This window comes from Sorex araneus, chromosome 1 (assembly GCF_027595985.1).
Source record: "Sorex araneus isolate mSorAra2 chromosome 1, mSorAra2.pri, whole genome shotgun sequence".
Taxonomy (NCBI): domain Eukaryota; kingdom Metazoa; phylum Chordata; class Mammalia; order Eulipotyphla; family Soricidae; genus Sorex; species Sorex araneus.
The window spans coordinates 103022678-103039348 of NC_073302.1; the positions used below are offsets into that span (position 1 = coordinate 103022678).

Genomic DNA, 16671 nt, shown 5'->3' on the forward strand with positions numbered 1-16671 from the left:
GAATTAATTCATGCATGATTTTAGAAGATTATTCCAATTTTACTGTTATAATATGCTGTTATCGAACCTTTAATATATCTCATACCCATGATTTCTTGATATTTAAAAATTAGGTATTTAGACCACATATCAACTTGAATTGTACTCTCGTGGCCGTCTCCCCTCTAGAGAAGCCCATGCTCTTTCTTCTCTTTGTCATAATAATCTTGATAATTGTTTTACTTCTAGAAATAATGATTATAATCAAAATCAGGTGTCAGAATATTACAATTTTTAAATGTTGTGAGCTTCCTAGAGCCTGGCAAGCTCCCCGTGGTGTCTTCGATATGCCAAAAAGAGTAACAACAAGTCTCACAATGGGGACGTTACTGGTGCCCGCTCAAGCAAATCAATGAACAATGGGAGGACAGTGCTACATGACAGTGCTACATCCTCCCTGAGACCCAGTGCTGAAGGTGCAGGAGCACGACCCAGAGGGCATTTGCGGAAACTGCTCCGGGTGATGGAAGGTACTTGAGGATGAGGAAGGATGTGCGCCAGACTCTGGGGATGCACCGAGTCAGGCATCACTGCACACGGCCCACAGCTTCACGCAAGAGGATGAAGAAGGTGCAGGGAGGTGGGAGAGAGAGAAAGGCTTAGGGCAGGAGGGCATGGGGAGGCAGAGCAGAGCTCCAGTGAAAAATCCCCATTAAAGAATGTTCCACAGTCCTAGTCTGGGGTCTTTGGAGAAACGTGCCGACGAGGAGGTCAGTTTCCCGTTCCGGCTCCAGCCCTCGCTTCCCTCTCACTCAAGGAAGGCGCTGAAGAACTTCAACCAGGCCCCACTGCTCGTGCCTTGAATTCTGACAGTGTGTAGGTCCGCACATGCCGATGCTAGAGATCACGTGAGGCCCATCAACACACCTTGCAGTACGCTGAGGAACTCCCTGGCTGACGCTCAATCTCATGGCTCTCCCCAAATGCCTTTGTACGAGACTTTGAGTCCTTTCATTAAAAATACACTTTGCCATTTAAAAAATAGGGGAATGGAAAGTGATTGCTTAACTCACAGTCATCCTCGGATCCATGAAGCCATGACCATGCCTGAGATTAACCAGCTTGTGACCCACTTATGACTCAATACGGCCCAGCACAACTCACAGAGCTCAGGAATAGTGAACATAAGAACACGCAGGTGGGGTGGACTTATCCTTTTCTTCTACATCACTTTTGCCTCTTTGATCACTGCTTTCCCTTAGAACTGTGACTCTCCGTAGGTCAGAGGTGAACCTCCACCCCCTCATGCCCGAATTCTCCTCTACTGGTGTTTAAACATATTTCACATCTTTTCACATCAGCCCCTCGGTTTCGGGGTTAGATAAGAAGGCTCTGGGAATAAAAAGAACGAAGACCAGCCCCAGTAATGAGGGAAGGGCCGTTAATCCTTAAAAGCGGTGATAAGATGCTATTTCCTGGCTGTCCGTTCCCTCCATCAGAATGACCCAGAAGCGTGCCCTTCAGCTCCAGACCCGGCCAGGCTGTCAAAAATGTGATATGATATCTGCACCTCAAATTGGTTTTTATTTTTAACACATTACACTTAAAACTGAAGATTGTTAAATTGTCCCCAGCATCTAGAGATAGAAATCCAAAGGAGAAGAGAAGTTCAAAGTCATTGCACTTTAAATTGCCACCAGGAACAATCTGATTTCCTTTCCTTTTCCATTTTCCTCTCACCAGTTCGACCTTCCGTGTTAAAGTTCCCCCTGTGTTTCTTCAGGAAACAAATTATTCCCCTGAGCTACAATCATCTACATCGGCTCTGTCCATGGGCCACGGTCTCTGGGTAATGAACGCTCCTTTTCATGGTCTCGCAATCACTTGAGCTTCATAGCTTGTCCACAAGGTGGGCAGTCATTTAACCCTGCCCAATCTCCTCGTACGTGTTCCGAGGCCCCTGAAATCCAAATGATCTATTTCATTTGGACAGTGATGGAACTGAGAATTCTCCCACATGTAGAAAGCACTTTGCCTCTGAGCCACACCCTCGGTGATTAATAGATGACCATCGACCAGCACCTCCAAGACCCTGTCACTGACAGCTCAGGTCCAAGGGCACCAGATTCCCATGACACACGAGCTCAGGGCTCTGCTCTGGAAGCCGCAGGATCCCAGGGGTCAGCATCTGGAGACGTTAGATCTGTGTCCATGCTTGTGCCCGAGCATGTGCCACCCACATGCCCCCTCTTGAGATATGTAGTGGGGTTCTCTCTGCCTTGGAAGAAGCCCGTGTTCTCTCTCTTGAGCGTGTAACTCTTTTTATCTTCCTCCTTCTCTCTCCTCAAAATCCTCCAAATAACATCTGTTTTTACTTAAAAAAAAATGGACTGGGGTGATAGCACAGTGGGTAGGGCGTTTGCCTTGTATGTGGCTGACCCGGGTTCAATTCTTCCGTCCCTCTCGGAGAGCCCGGCAAGCTACCGAGAGTATCCCGCCCATACGGCAGAGCCTGGCAAGCTACCCATGGTGTATTCGATATGCCAAAAACAGTAGTAACAACAAGTCTCACAATGGAGACGTTACTGGTGCCTGCTCGAGCAAAGATAAGCAACCACCCAGTTTTTGTTACTACAGGTTGGGGGAACTTCCTGTATGTTGTAAAGAAGGTAGTGGTGTTAGGTACCTGACAGCCGGACCCAGAGCCAGACCGCAGCCATGACAGCCCGCAGAGAACATTCAGTTTTGCCTCGGCCCAAGTTTCTGTTTTCCAGAAACTGAACTTGCAATTTCTGGTAAGGAACTGCCAGGTCATCTGACTGCTCGTGAGGGGTCACTAGGTCCATTTTTTTGAACAGCCAGAAACTGACGATTATCAAATGTTGACTAATCGCTGACAACTGTTGCTCGATCACTGCTATCGTAGTGCTCGCTCAGTCTTGGAACCTATATAAACTGCTCGCGCTTGGAGGCTCGGGTCCCTGTGGGTGAGAGAGCTGACCCCAGTTAACTGGAATAAAACTCCTTTGCACTGGCATTACTGTCTCTCTGACTGTGCGTTCATGCTGTGACCCGAAAACCCAGGGACAACAGAGGGAAATGCACAGCCTGTCCACGTGACGTCACGGTCAGCCCCCTCTGTCCCAGCACGCCCAGAGTCCCGTCCCTGGAAGCTGCTGTGCACAGGCCCAGGGGTGGGCCTGCTTCAGGTGGCCCAGCTTCCTCCGAGACGGTTAACACCGCAGACTGCCAGCCTGGAGAAAGAACCCAACCCCTGGCTGTGCTGAACGCGGAGAGCTTTCACTCCCTGGCTAAGTCAGAACAACCCCAGGCTGAAGCTGAGCTGGGGGCTGTAGTATAATTTTATTAATCTTGCCTCCATTAATTATTTTCTATTCAGTGGAGGGAGAAACGACCCCATCAGCTCGGTGAGTTTTGAAATTTGAAATGCTTGGATCCTTGTTCCCGCGCTGGGGTCTAACCCGTCCAGAGTAGGGCCTGGTCTTTCAATAGTGCCCATGTGATGCCATGAAAAGCTGGGCTTGCTCACAAGCAAGCCCGGGACCCCTGAGAATGGGGCGTGAGGATAAAGAGGGTCCCGAGCACCTCTGAAAGGGCCCAGGAGGCCAGGACATCCCTGTCTCCAGTGTGTAAACGGCAAATATAGCATTCTGTTTTGATTTTTATAGGCTACACCTGGCGGTGCTCAGGGCTGCTTCCAGCTCTGCCCTCAGGAATTACTGCAGGAGATGCTCAGGGACCATATGGGATGCCGGGGATCGAACCCGGGTCCGCTGCATGTAAACTTCCTCCCTGCTGCACTATCTCCAAACCCCAGAGAAGCTATTCTCAAGATGATGGCCACAAGACAAAAATAGGTCCCGACTTGAGAAAAATGGGGTCCCCTGTGTTCCAGCCCAGTCCCAATCATACCTGACTATCCAACAGTCACCATGTGATTCAATCATACACGTCCACACCTTCGATCTGCCAGCTTCCCCACCTGGCACTCGCTTTCCTCTGCCAACCCATCAACTGTTACTCGTGTTGCTCAGATTTGTGCTATGCAAATAGGAGACGTGTGGGACCCGGGCCTGAGATCATGAATGTCGAATACATGATGCGGCTGAGGCTTGGGAAGACTTGTAGCCGTGTTCTCAACATTTCCTTTCCCAGCGCTGGGCAAAGTGCTTTGACGTCTCAGCACAGACGAGTGCGAGCCCGTCAGCCGCCCCAGCTGGGAGGCATGGCCAGGTTGCTCGAGCTCTGAAGCCCTGGTGCCTGGGGAGGCCACCGTGCCACAGTGCTGCCCAGTCAGTGCGAGCTGGACTCAGTGAAAGACGGTGCGAGGATCTGTTCTTATGAAAATACATGACTAGGCGTGATAGGACCAGCGGCATCAAGTGAATTGGTGTTAACGGCATTAGCGTTGGCCACTACAGTCCTTCCTAGTCTGCTGCGCTAGAACAAGGGGACATAGCAGAATCCTGTCATTTTTTTCATTTGAGTTCTGAGGAGCAGATCAGTGCCATCATATCTGCCTTCGGCATCTTCTTTGGGCTCTTTTGGTCACACCTGGCAATGCTCAGCGGTTACTCCTGGCTCTGCATTCAGGAATTGTTCCTGGTGGTGCTATGGGATGCCGGGAATATAGAACCCGGGTCAGCAGCGTGCAAGGCAAATGCCCTCCCCACTGTCCTATCACTCCAGCCCTGCCATCTTTCTCTTAAGACAGAAAACTGGGCCCACGGCTGCGTGGGTCTAGGCAAAATGGTACCTGCAGCCTCAGCCCACCTGGGGTGCGGACTCCATCCCCAGGTCCCTTCCCTGGCTGTCCTTGTCAGTGGGAGGCCCAGCCTCCGGGTGCCCCTAAGCCACCTTGTACGGGAGCCGGCCCCTGAAGCATCAGCACCCTATAGCCTGGGGCCCTGGCGCTGACCCCTTCACAGCCCCCAGGCTGACCCCTTCAAGCGTCCAAGCTTGTAGCCCCGGCTCTCATGTTCTTGCATCTGCAGCTCACCAAACATGCCCTCTCTCTAAACGCAAGCCTGGGCAGAGCCCCAGGAGAAAGGGGAAGGGGGGAGAGGACCCCTCACTCCCACAAGACACCCTGCCCGCCCCGGGTCCATCAGGGCTGGGCCCCTCCAGTGCCCCTGTGCCAGCAGGGGGGTGGGGGAATGGAAGGGGGTGGTGCATGGCCCCGGGGGAAGGGTGGCGCTGTGAGCTCAGGACATTCTGACATCACCGTGGAGCAGTGATGCGTCCGTCCCCCAGTGCCGACCCTGAGAAGGGGACAGAGGGGGCAGCTCGGGGCAGCTGGCGGACATGAAAGCAGAAAAGGGACATGGTACAAGTCCACGGCTCATGCTTCAGGAGATATTTGGGATTTCCTGCGAGGTAGGTGGTTAACTTTGACCCCTTGGAGGCTCCTTTCTGGGATGGGCCAGAGAGTGCCACTGAGTCGGCACAGACCCTCCGGGCGAGGGCGACGGTCTCAGTGACGGTGCCGTTCCCAGGTCAGCTCAGCAGCCGTGTCCCCACAGTCCTCCTCCCTGAAGTGTCTCCTGGAGATTTCCCCTGTGTTGGCAGAACGGGGCGTGAACAAAGCCGTCTGGTGACAGGTGCGTGGCTGGTTCCGACAGAGGCTCAGCGAAAGCGGGGAACAAGCCCCTGACGCTCGGGGGCAGCTCACGTCCCCAACTCCCCTCCCGGCGCCTCCCGGCGGGGACGTCGTCACGGACACTTGCTTCTTTCTCTTAGCAATGACCCTGGGCCTCCTCCCTCTGACATGCATTACTGACCTCGAGACGAGGATTTCTTCCCAGGCAGACGGAATCTACCAGGTTCAGAAGCGGAAAGAAAATCCAGAACAGGTTTTCCTCCCGATGCTTCTGCTCCGGGCCGCATGGAATAGGTGCTCGGGGGGTCCCGCGGTGACCATGGCGGGGCTGGGGGTCAGAGCTGCCACTGCTGCCGCTGAGCCCTTTCCCCGTGTCCCAGTCCCAGATGCCGCACGTGAGCTGTCCTCGGAGGCTCCCGGAAGGGACGTCCCCTCCCCCTTGCTGTGAGGACCTTCAAAAGCGTGGCGAAGAGCTACAAGCCCTGAGTGAGCCCAGGTCACCGCCCCTGCAGGCCAGGGACAGGCTCTCACTGTTCACCAGCAAGACCTTCTCATCGGGAACTTGGCCGCGTCCCGGGAGCACCTTCGGCAAAGCATCGCCCGCGTGTGGCCAACCTGGGACTCCAACTTGGGTCCACGCTGGGCTGTTCCTCAGAGAAACACACCTCTGAGTGGAACCACGTGAGGAAGAGATGCGGCAATGCGCGATGGTCTCTGTCTCCACCTCCCCGGGAGGAAGGACGGAGGGATGGGGGTGACAGACGGCCCCCAGACTGCAGGCTCAGCCCGCTTTCCGTGTCAGAGAAACCTCAGCGACTCTTTGCTGCAATAAAACAAGCTTCCGCTCACTTTTAAGGTAAACTGTTTGTTAAAGATTCATTAACACGAATTCCATCAACTGTTCCAAAAGCTATTAGAGCTAAATATTTAAACTAAATCTTAAGGGCCAAAGGGAGTCTTTGCGGTTTAATGCAGAAATAAATACCACCTGACCTGCCGCTTTGCCTTCATTAGTTTGTTTCAGCTCTGGTGCCTCTAATGAAATTTCATTAAAACGGATTTGGGTACTTAAAGGTACAGTATATGCCCAGAGAAGGGGCTTCCGCCGGCCTGTCACTGAGAAATCAAAGGCTGAGCACATCCATTTCAGGAATTTAATTTACTGCCGGTGGCCTAATTCTACAGAACCCGTATCATTGAGAGACTGTGACCGGTGGAACCGAGTGTCTGTAAGTCGGCTGCTGAGAGCAGACACCCATGCCGAGAAGTGTCGAAGACCTGTCTGGAAGACAGAAGCAGGAGCAGATCCGCTCTCCTGCGCCCCTGGCCTCACTCTGCAGGCCCTAGAACCAGATCTGACAGGGGCCCGAACAACGGCATCTGTGCCCCCTCAGCAAAGTTAAATTCAGGGGGTGCCCATGAGCACTGTCCCGTGTCCAGGCTTGGAGACCTGGATCTCAGCACCGACGTCACGGGGACACGGAGGAAGCATTCATTTCATCCAAACATCCTCAGCATGCAGCTGGCTCACCGCTCGCCCTGTACCCCACCCCGGGGCCCACCCTGCCGGGAAGGATGGGAGGGAAGCTGCCGCCATGGAAGGGGAGAGAGGCCCTGAGTGTGCCTTGGCCAAGTTCACACACGGGGGCGGCTCCACTGTGCATTTACGGGATAAATAATACCATGCACCCAGGACCCAGATTCGATTCCTCCGTCCCTTGGGGCTCCCAAGTCTGTTTCCTGTATTCCTGGACATGCGCCCACACCTCGGGTCCCGGCCTCCTTCATGGTTCCAAATGTCCGTGTGACAGAAATCTCACCCCTCACCCTTCCTCTGAGCCCCCAACCCCTTCCCATATGCTGAGACCTGCCACAGCCTGTGCCCGGCATAGACCCATCCTCTGACTCTGCCAGCAAGGCCGGTGACCCCCACCCTAGGCAGGTGAGGACACTAGCGGCCGACGGCAGAACCAGAACAGGAGAAACTGCAGCATCAGCACAGGACCCCCGGATTACACGCGGTCAGGGTGCGTGTCCACCAGGGGCCAGCAGGGGCTGTGGCCGCCTCTTGCAGGTGGTTATCTGGCGTGTGGGGGGGAGCGGGCAGCCCCTCCTCTCTCTCCCGAGGCCCAGGGACTGACCCTGTGGGTGGTCTCCGGAGTCCAGGGGCACTGGGAGGACAAGGCTGAGACTCAGAGCTGGAGACGGCACAGGGAGCTCCAGAAACTCAGACGGAGCCTTGCCCTGCGGTGGCCTCCGGGGCGTGGCACTCCCCCTGCGTCTCTCTCCTTCCTCTGGCCCGGCACCCGCTGGCCTCTCTGTGTGGAAGCAGCCGGGCCTGGGGCTGGCGGGACACAGAGCTGGAGGCAGCCGGGACGCCGGGCAGGGGCTGTGGCCGGGAGTGCTCCTCAGAGCACCCCCTGCGTGGCCCGTGGCAGGAGCTGGCACGAGGGCGTCTCCCACTGTGGCTGGCACGCCTTGGCTCTCATCGTGCCCTCTCCCCTGCCAGAGTCCTGGGGGCGGGGGCGGGGGCCAGGGCCGGGGCAGGGAATAAGAGTAAGTCTTGAGGGATCACTAAGTCAGTGATGGTGGGAGGGATGCTCGGGAGGGGAGGTGTGTCCTGAAAGCAGACAAAGGCCCAAATGTGACGGCCTCACGTGTCTGCATTGCAAACCACAATGTCCCAAAGCAGAGAGAGAGAGAGAGAGTAGGGGGGCAATGTCTGCCATGGGGGCAGGGGGAGGGTTGGGTTAGGGGGATACTGGGGCCATGGGTGGTGGGGAATGTGCACTGGTGGGGGATGGGTGTTCCATCACTGTATGACTGAGACTTATACATGAAAGCTTTGTTAACTATCTCACGGCGATTCAATTAAAATGAAAAGGAATAAGTCTCGGGGTGAGGGAGGGGTCAGGCGAGAGTGACTCAGTTCTCTCCACGTGCTCCGGGACCCCCAAGTGAGCTGCTGGGTGGCAGTAGGCCACTGTGGAAGTGAAGGCCCGGCGTCCTCCTCTTACTGGCCCCTGAGCTCCGGGGGCTCCTTGCAGACGGGGCTGGAACGAGGAGGGCCGTGGTTCTGGAGCGGGAGGGCTGCTGGGTCTGGTCACCGTGCTCCCCGCCTGCTCCTCCTGGGGAGGAGCTGGCGGGTGGGGAGGGATGCCGTGGTGCATTGTGGGTGGGGGCTGGGTGAGTGCGCACCAGGGGCCTGACTGGCAAAATACCGGGCCGAGAACACAGTGGGCGGAGGGCGGGTCCAGGTTCGGGCCCCAGAGTGCCGCCACGGTGGCACTTTGACTTGCCTTAGACTCGCCCCTGCTTACAGCCCGGGGCTCTCGTTCATTCACGAAGGGGACACTGGGTGCCACTCTCCCCATCTAACGCCTTTAGACACACTCGGGACAAAGTCAGGGGCCAAACACTGGGAAAATCATGAGACCAGAAGGACTGCCCTGCTTCTCCCCATGAGTCTGTTCAAAGGGCCTGAATTGCAGCATAAGGAACAAGAAGGGAATGTATCGTGGGGGTGGGGTCCCCACAGTCCCCGTTACTTCCTTCCGTGATCTATGACTCGGGACTCTCCACCACAGCGCCCTGAGATGTTTTAGCTACACCCCCCCCCAAAAAAAAAACAACCCCAATTTCTGGACTCCTGTGCCAAAGGGTGACATGGCCTCACTGTACCTGGAGCTCATGGCTTCTGTGGCTCAGTTCCCCGGAGAGGGGCCTGTGGCATCCCACAGGATGACCCAGGGGTGACTCTAAGCTGCTACTGGGGTCACCTGAAGTTCCCTGTGGCTCTGGTGGGAGCAGTCTCAGGAAAACACATCCCGGGGAGCCCCAAGGCCAGCCCAGGTCTGGGGGGTGGAAGCAGAAGGAAGCTGGAAATGGCAACGTGGTCTACACCGGGCACCCGGTGGCACTCATTCCTGGATGCCCAGTGTAGACCAAGTTGCCATTTTTAGGGGCAGGGGTGACACCAACAGGAAGGGGGGAGTAAGGAGGATTGAGAGGGGCCGGGGGTAGGGGCTGGTCAAGGTTCTGGGGGCAGAGGAGAGGGCTGGGGTGTGCGCTGGGAAGGACGGAGTCAGGGGCAGCTGTGGCCAGGGGTGGGGGCCCGGCCCGAGGTTGCTCAGGAAAGTGTCCTGGACTCTGTCCTGAGGGCAGGGCACCCCGAGACAGGTGTGCCCGAGGTCTGCTCTCACAGGCCTTCCCTGCGAGGAGGCCAGCAGGAACTTAGAGAGACAGGGCCGCTGGGCACGGCCAGGCCTTGGGAGGAAGGAAGAGTGGCCGTGGGTGTGGGTTGGCTGGGTGCACACAGGTGGCTCCCCAGGGTCCTCGGCAGGGTGGGGGCTGTTCGGGACAGAGAGCAGGAGGTGGAGCAGTCGGGGCTGGTTCCAGAAAAGTCGACCATTTGGGACCCGCTTTCCCTTCTCGTGCCCTGGAGGACCCTGGAGGGGGTCTTCCAGAGGCCTCGGGGCTGTCTCGTCACCCTTCCATCTTGAACTTCACACTTTTCCTTTATTTATTTATTTATTTATTTATTTATTTATTTATTTATTTATTTTGCTTTTTGGGTCACACCCGACGATGCTCAGGGATTACTCCTGGCTCTGCACTCAGGAATTACTTCTGGAGGTGCCCAGGGGACCATATGGGATGCTGGGAATTGAACCCGGGTTGGCCACGTGCAAGGCAAATGCCCTCCCTGCTGCGCTATCGCTCCAGCCCCGAACTTCACCCCTTTAAAGCTGCGGTGTACATCCTATGCCGCAAACTCCAGAGCAACGCGCGTGATTAGACTCGAGCCCAGGGGATTCGGAAAAGACGGCTTCGCACTAGCTTCGAGAGCAGCGATTCCTACTAAGAAATTAAAACCCACCCAGACGTGGAGGATTGCTGACCTCCATTTTTTACTTATCTACAATGATCTTTTAAGAGAATAAACAAACAAGCAAATAAAAAAAAAACCTTTAAGGAACAAATACTTCTATAAAGGTAAACGTGCATCCCTACTTCATAATCAAGCAGAATAAACTTTTAGGCACCGGGTTTTAAAAATCAGTAAAGAACGAAGTCAAGATAAAGGTAACAGGAGCAGCGGAAGCCAGGACGATGCCACAAGGAACCCATGAGCAGACAGGCTGGGGCAGAGCCTCTGGCCGGGAAATTGCACGTTCCTGACTAAGCCAGGGACTGAACATGCATCTTCCTGTGCGGGCCTGGCCACGATGCTACCCTGGTCATGATGCTAGCCCTGGCCACGGGCTCCAGGGCCTGTCCTTGCTACTCTGCACGTATGGAGCTGCTGCACGTAGAAAGGCAGCACTGACGTGAAACGGACGATTTCAAACCGTCTCTAAGCCAGCGCAGGCCTCACTGTTCTTACTGGCTTCCCCAGAGTGGTTTCCACGCGACTTGGTTCATCTCAACGCCACTTTGTAAGCTAACTTCCCTTTAGCTTAAAGGCCAATGCCATAGAATTGATAGGACAGTTGTTTAGGAAAAGAACTGCAGGAAGGAGGTACTGGACGGCCAGCCAGGGGCGAGGAGAAAAGAGAAACCAGGAGAAAGGGAACTAAAAAATGCAGGTCACAGTGGCGGCGGCAGCTGCTGATAAAGACAACGTGGAGGAGCCAGAGGACAGTGGGGAGGACGATGAGGAAATAAACTCTTGCATCCCAAAGCCTCATTAACCGACGAATAACATGGCGGAAGTAGAATTTCCCAACGGTATGTAAACATGTCACCAAGCTGACAGGGAAGGGGCAGATGGAGAGATGTCCCAGGTCTCCAGAGAGGATGGGAGGTTCTCTGAAGGAAGGGTTGAGAAAGTCACCGACCAACCGACCAGGAGACACGAAACAGGTTGAAGGTCTCATGGAACTCTGGGGTGATGAAGCCCAGCGGCCGGAGATGAAAGAACTGCCTTATTTTGTCTTCCTTAGCCGGAGACTGGGTGAGGAAGGGCGGCTCACCAGGTCAGGTCACTGAGCCCCAAACATCTCAGCACGTCTCTGAGCTCTGAGACCTGGTGGATGCACAAGGAACTCACTGCCCAAGGTCACATGGCCGCTGACGGGCCGGGAGGTCTCAAGGGCACGCCGCTGGGCTCCTGTCTTTCAGCTCCCGCCTGAGTCTAGCTCTGGAGTTTTTCGTACATTGGCAGATAGTACAAAGAGCCTCTCAGACGCGGCTTCGCTCTCGGCTTCATTAGCTTTTGAGCGTCGGCACGGGGGAAGCGTAATCTCATGCTTCCTCTGCTCGAATCAGGCTCGGAGGAACCTATCATCAGGGAAGCCAGATTCCGGGATGGAAGTTGGCCAACGTGCATGCACGAGGGGAAAAGTGACAGCGGTGGTGAGAGGCTCAGGGATGGGGTCGGTTAGGGGCACAGAGAAGTGAGGGGCACAGAGATACAGGTCAGGGGCACAGGGGTGGAGGTCAGTTAGGGGCACAGAGACACAGGCGAGTTACGGGCACAGAGAAACGAAAGACACAGAGATGCAGGTCAGTTAGGGCAGTTAGGAGCAGTTACAGCAGTCGAGGGCTTGCTGTGGAGGACAATGAGCTTTATTTATTTATTTATTTATTTATTTATTTATTTATTTTTGGGTCACACCTGGCGATGCACAGGGGTTACTCCTGGTTCTACACTCAGGAATTACTCCTGGCGGTGCTCAGGGGACCATATGGGATGCTGGGATTCGAACCCGGGTCGGCTGCGTGCAAGGCAAATGCCCTACCTGCTGTGCTATCGCTCCAGCCCCCAACAATGAGCTTTAACAAGGAAGGTCATCATGGAGAGGAGAGATTAGATTGCCTCAACAGAACCAGGAAGGGCAGAAGCTTTGGGTGGGTCAAGAGAAGTCTGATTCAAGTAAGGAGAAGGTTCTGAGAAAAATACCAGGAACCACACTCAAATGGAACGACGTGCCTCGTTAGGCATGGGATGCAATGGCTACAAGATCTTCCTTCCTTCCTTCCTTCCTTCCTTCCTTCCTTCCTTCCTTCCTTCCTTCCTTCCTTCCTTCCTTCCTTCCTTCCTTCCTTCCTTCCTTCCTTCCTTCCTTCCTTCCTTCCTTCCTTCCTTCCTTCTTCCTTCCTTCCTTCCTTCCTTCCCCAGTTTCCCCAACAATTCCCTACCAAGGTCAGACCAAAGCATCCCCTTCTGTCAGGGACCATGTCTTTTTGTACCAAGATTCAAACAGGTTAAGACTGTTGACTTCCTGCTTCTCCTTGATCCCGCCATCAACTCTGTTCCCACAGCTGATTTTCTTTTCTTTTTGCAGAACGTCCTCTGCTATGCTGTGGATGACAAAGAATTTTAAAGTTGCATTTGTGGTTATCTAAACTTAAAGCCTGGCTGACAATAAAGCGATGCGTTATTTAGCCCAAGCGTTGGAGCAATCTGCCACGATGGCTTGTTCCCCTCAGGGGGGGAAAGCAGACGTCTCGCTCTCACTGGGGCTGAACTTTCAGAGGCTCCAACGATGGTTCAGCTCATAATGCAACAGGAATCAAATATGGTTTCATACTGGCCAACACCCCCGGAGAGAAGAACATTCTGATTCAGTAAGCGTGTTTTTCTCCAAGCAAAATAAAGTCGTTCAGCAGAGGAAAGAAGATTCTGCTGTCTGTGCCTGGAACTTCAGAGGAACAAAATGACAGATGGTCTCATATTCTGTCTCAAAAGTCGCCATTTTAATTTTTACTTCCATTTTTCTGTCCATGTTTTCTCTTTCTTCCAGGATGCTCGCTCTTACCTCTTAGTTCATGCAAATACTGTAAACCCCTCAGGAGTTTGCTCTTTCAGCTCTCTACCCTTATTTCATCCAGTACACATGCAGATTAAAGTGCAAAGAAGAATAAGAAAACTAAGACTTGTTCCTTGTCACATTCTGACCAGTAGAAGCTATTTTATTCGCTAAGAAATTCTCCCCTTTATAAGTGTATAACAGGTGTTTAATAGGTTTGAAGTATGAATAATGAAAAGACATGGATCAGGATTGTTTGTTGATGGCAAAGAAACTGTCAATGAAGAACAATGTAAGCAATAAAAATCCTAAGGTTTTCTCACAACAGGACTTCCAAGAAGCAAAAACGATTTTTTTAAAAAGTTTTAACTTCGAGCTTAACTGGTAGCTGCACGTGTGATATTGAGCATGGTGTCCTCATTCAATGTCACAAGTGCATACTCGAGACGGTATTAAGGACAGATCTCTCAGTACTGCAAACTTGTGGGTCAATCAAGCACCTCCTGACAGCTTCCCCAGCCCATCCTCTGAATCTCCTCTCTGGAAACACATCTGAAGTGATCTTCAGCTTTGCAGTCTGAGCTCCATTAAATTCCTGTCAACACCTTTGCCTTTTTCATAGAAACAAGAAGAGATAATTTTTTCTGAAATCTACCACCAACATCGAAAAACAACAACAAAACTTGGATGGAAACTCGTGCCACTGAGTCTCTGAAAGCAGATTCCCTGGAACGCACGTAGGCAGAGAAGATGCAGCGGAGCTGAGGCATTCGACTAGGGTGTCAGTGGGGGTGTCTATTTCTGAGTCCATGAACCACGCATTCAGAACAACCTGCTCACTAATGGCATGTTTTCTTCAGACTGGGCAGTCTGTTTAGCAGAGTAGCCCTTCTTTCGGGTGAATTTACTGGGGTCCTCGGAGGAGGCCAAGCTGAAACTTAGTAGGGATACTGGGATGCGAATTTCCGGCCAAACCAGAAAGGCACCCACCAGTATTTCTGACAAGGGACTTCCCTTAGCATGCAGAATGCCCAGGAAAGGTCTAGAAGGCTTCTCCATGCTTAATTCAGCCATTCTCGGTTTCAGCTCAAACATTCGTCCTTCTACAGATGAGGACGCTCTTTGAGGAGCCGAGGAACTGACCGTAAAGTAAGTTTCATTAGCTTAAAGTCACAGATGCTTCTGGGAAACAAAAGGGCCTTGGGGAACCCTAAAAATAGACTCTCCCTCCAGAGCAAGGGTGATGAAGTATTCCTTCCCCACTGGCTGAGGAGAGACACTCTTTCCCTCAGGAGAGAGGGCAGCGCTCCTGTGGGTAGCAGACCCCGGGGTAGTGGGGTGAGGTCGGGGCCTTTGTTGTTGGCTCCGTCCCTCCATGGTGCTTTTCCTGTGGGCCTGGGAGGTGGGAGACGGGGTTTCCTGACCCTTGCAGGGTACCGTCTGCCCCTGCCCACTTCCCTCCCACCCGCTGCTCCCTGATGCTCTCTGCCCGTGTGCTCACTCCAACCAAGCGAGGGCCCCGCTTAGGACAACAACCACCCACCCGGCTGTTCTGCTCTGACAGCATCCGGCTCACCGTTTCTGGGCGCGCTGGCGGCCTCCCCCTCCCCAGAGAGCCCCGTTATACATACGGCCCCGACTGCACAGTCTTTGGAGCTGAGATGAGGGAATGAAATTTCTCGCTGAGGCATTTTTTTCCTCCTCAGAGTTCTCCCGTGAAAGCTCTCACGGGTGAAGAGGCCTTTGAGGAGCAGGATGCAGACGCCTGCTGGGGGCGTGCGGGGCGTGAATGCGCAGCCTCTACCTCATTTCCGTCTCTTCTCCACAACTCCCCGCCGTCCCTGGGGCGGTCGCCTTCAATTTTTACACACTCTCTCAGTTCATTAAGTTTTTGTCTAGTGGACAAACTAGAGATGGTGGGAAAGCTGTTTATTTCCATCTCTGGAAGACAGCTGAGGGGAAACATCTCCGTGGGCGTCTGTACAGCCCGAAGTCCCGGGGCTGACTGGACACAGAGGACAGGGAGTTAACCCTTTCCTGGAGTTCCTGCAGCCATCTGGCCCTGCACTGTCACTGGGAACGGGACATGTGTCCTCCCCATCAAAGACGCGTCTTCTTCCGGCCAGACACCACGGCTCGGGGCTGGGGCCGACCGGGCCCCCGGCGCTCACGCCAACCTTACCTTTTTGTAGAGACTCCTCAGATCTCGGTACTGCCACATGCTGTTGAGGACCTGAGATGCAGCCTTGACCACTTTGGGAGAGTGTCTGGGGAAGAAAAGGCAGACAAGTCAGGTGGTGAGCGGGCTCCTGATACATGCTGGTGCTTGTTTGGTTCCCAGGGACCCCAATGCTGTCTCGACCCCTCTCACCACCACACTCGGAGAGAGGGGAGTATTCCATGGGGAAGGTGTTCTCCTCAGGCAAGCAGACGAGACTAGGAGGGCAGCTGAGGGGTAAGGTAAGGGGGGCGGGCTGGATTCTGGGGTGTAAGGCTGAGCTGTGCAGTCCCTGTGAGAAGAATCGGGGCGTTCCTTCCCCCCACACGAGCACGAGAACACACACAGTGCAGGTTCCACAGGCCTGGGGAAGTCTGAGGAGGTGCTGAGTGGGAGGCAGAAGTGCGGTGGCACACAGGCTCACTGACATGTGGACAGAGGGACATATGTGAGTGCAGCTCGGAGGCTCCGTTTAGCCGAAGCCTGTCCTCAGTACCCTGCAGACACCCATGGTCACACCCCCTCTTCAACGTGACTTTGATCATTTATTTCTGTGAGTCACGGGCTCCAAAGCCCTTGAGAACTCCAGATCCATCCACGCTTTTGACATCAGACAGCATCTGCAAACAGACCCGAGCCAAACAGTCCACACGGATTTAATTCCATCACCTTCCCTAAGGCCCTTTGGCTAGAGGCGAGGGCCATGGCGAACGTAGCATGAGTTCTCTGTCCTGTGTGGCCAGGGGCTGCTGCTGACCCCATGACCCGGCTCAAGCCTGGTACACGTCTTCTAGAAAGCACCCAGCAATGGATATTATCATCTCTTGGTACCAGGTGCTCTGGCGAGGCTGCTCTAGTCCATCTGGTAGATGAGGTACGAGTCCTGCCCGATACACACAGATGGATGTGCCAGGGTCGGAGGAGCCATGACTGACAAGAGCAGGGTTGCTGCTTACCCACTGCTGGGCCACGCAACGGGGACCCTGCAGCCTGGGAGGATGTAACAGGTGGGGCAGGTGTGGATGGAAAGCAAACCCCTGGCAGGTGTGTGTGTGTGTGTGTGTGTGTGTGTGTGTGTGTGTGTGTGTGTGTGTGTGTGT

General features: G+C 54.1%; 1 protein-coding gene across 8 annotated transcripts in view; it reads right to left on the bottom strand.

The window, feature by feature from the left end:
- CTNND2 (catenin delta 2) overlaps positions 1 to 16671 on the bottom strand; it is a 902659-nt gene that overhangs the window by 18597 nt on the left and 867391 nt on the right. For all 8 annotated transcript variants that reach the window (XM_055141787.1, XM_055141773.1, XM_055141779.1 and 5 more), the window contains one exon: positions 15536 to 15620. In XM_055141787.1, coding sequence (XP_054997762.1) covers positions 15536 to 15620 — 85 coding nt within the window. The remainder of the gene's footprint in view (positions 1 to 15535; positions 15621 to 16671) is intronic.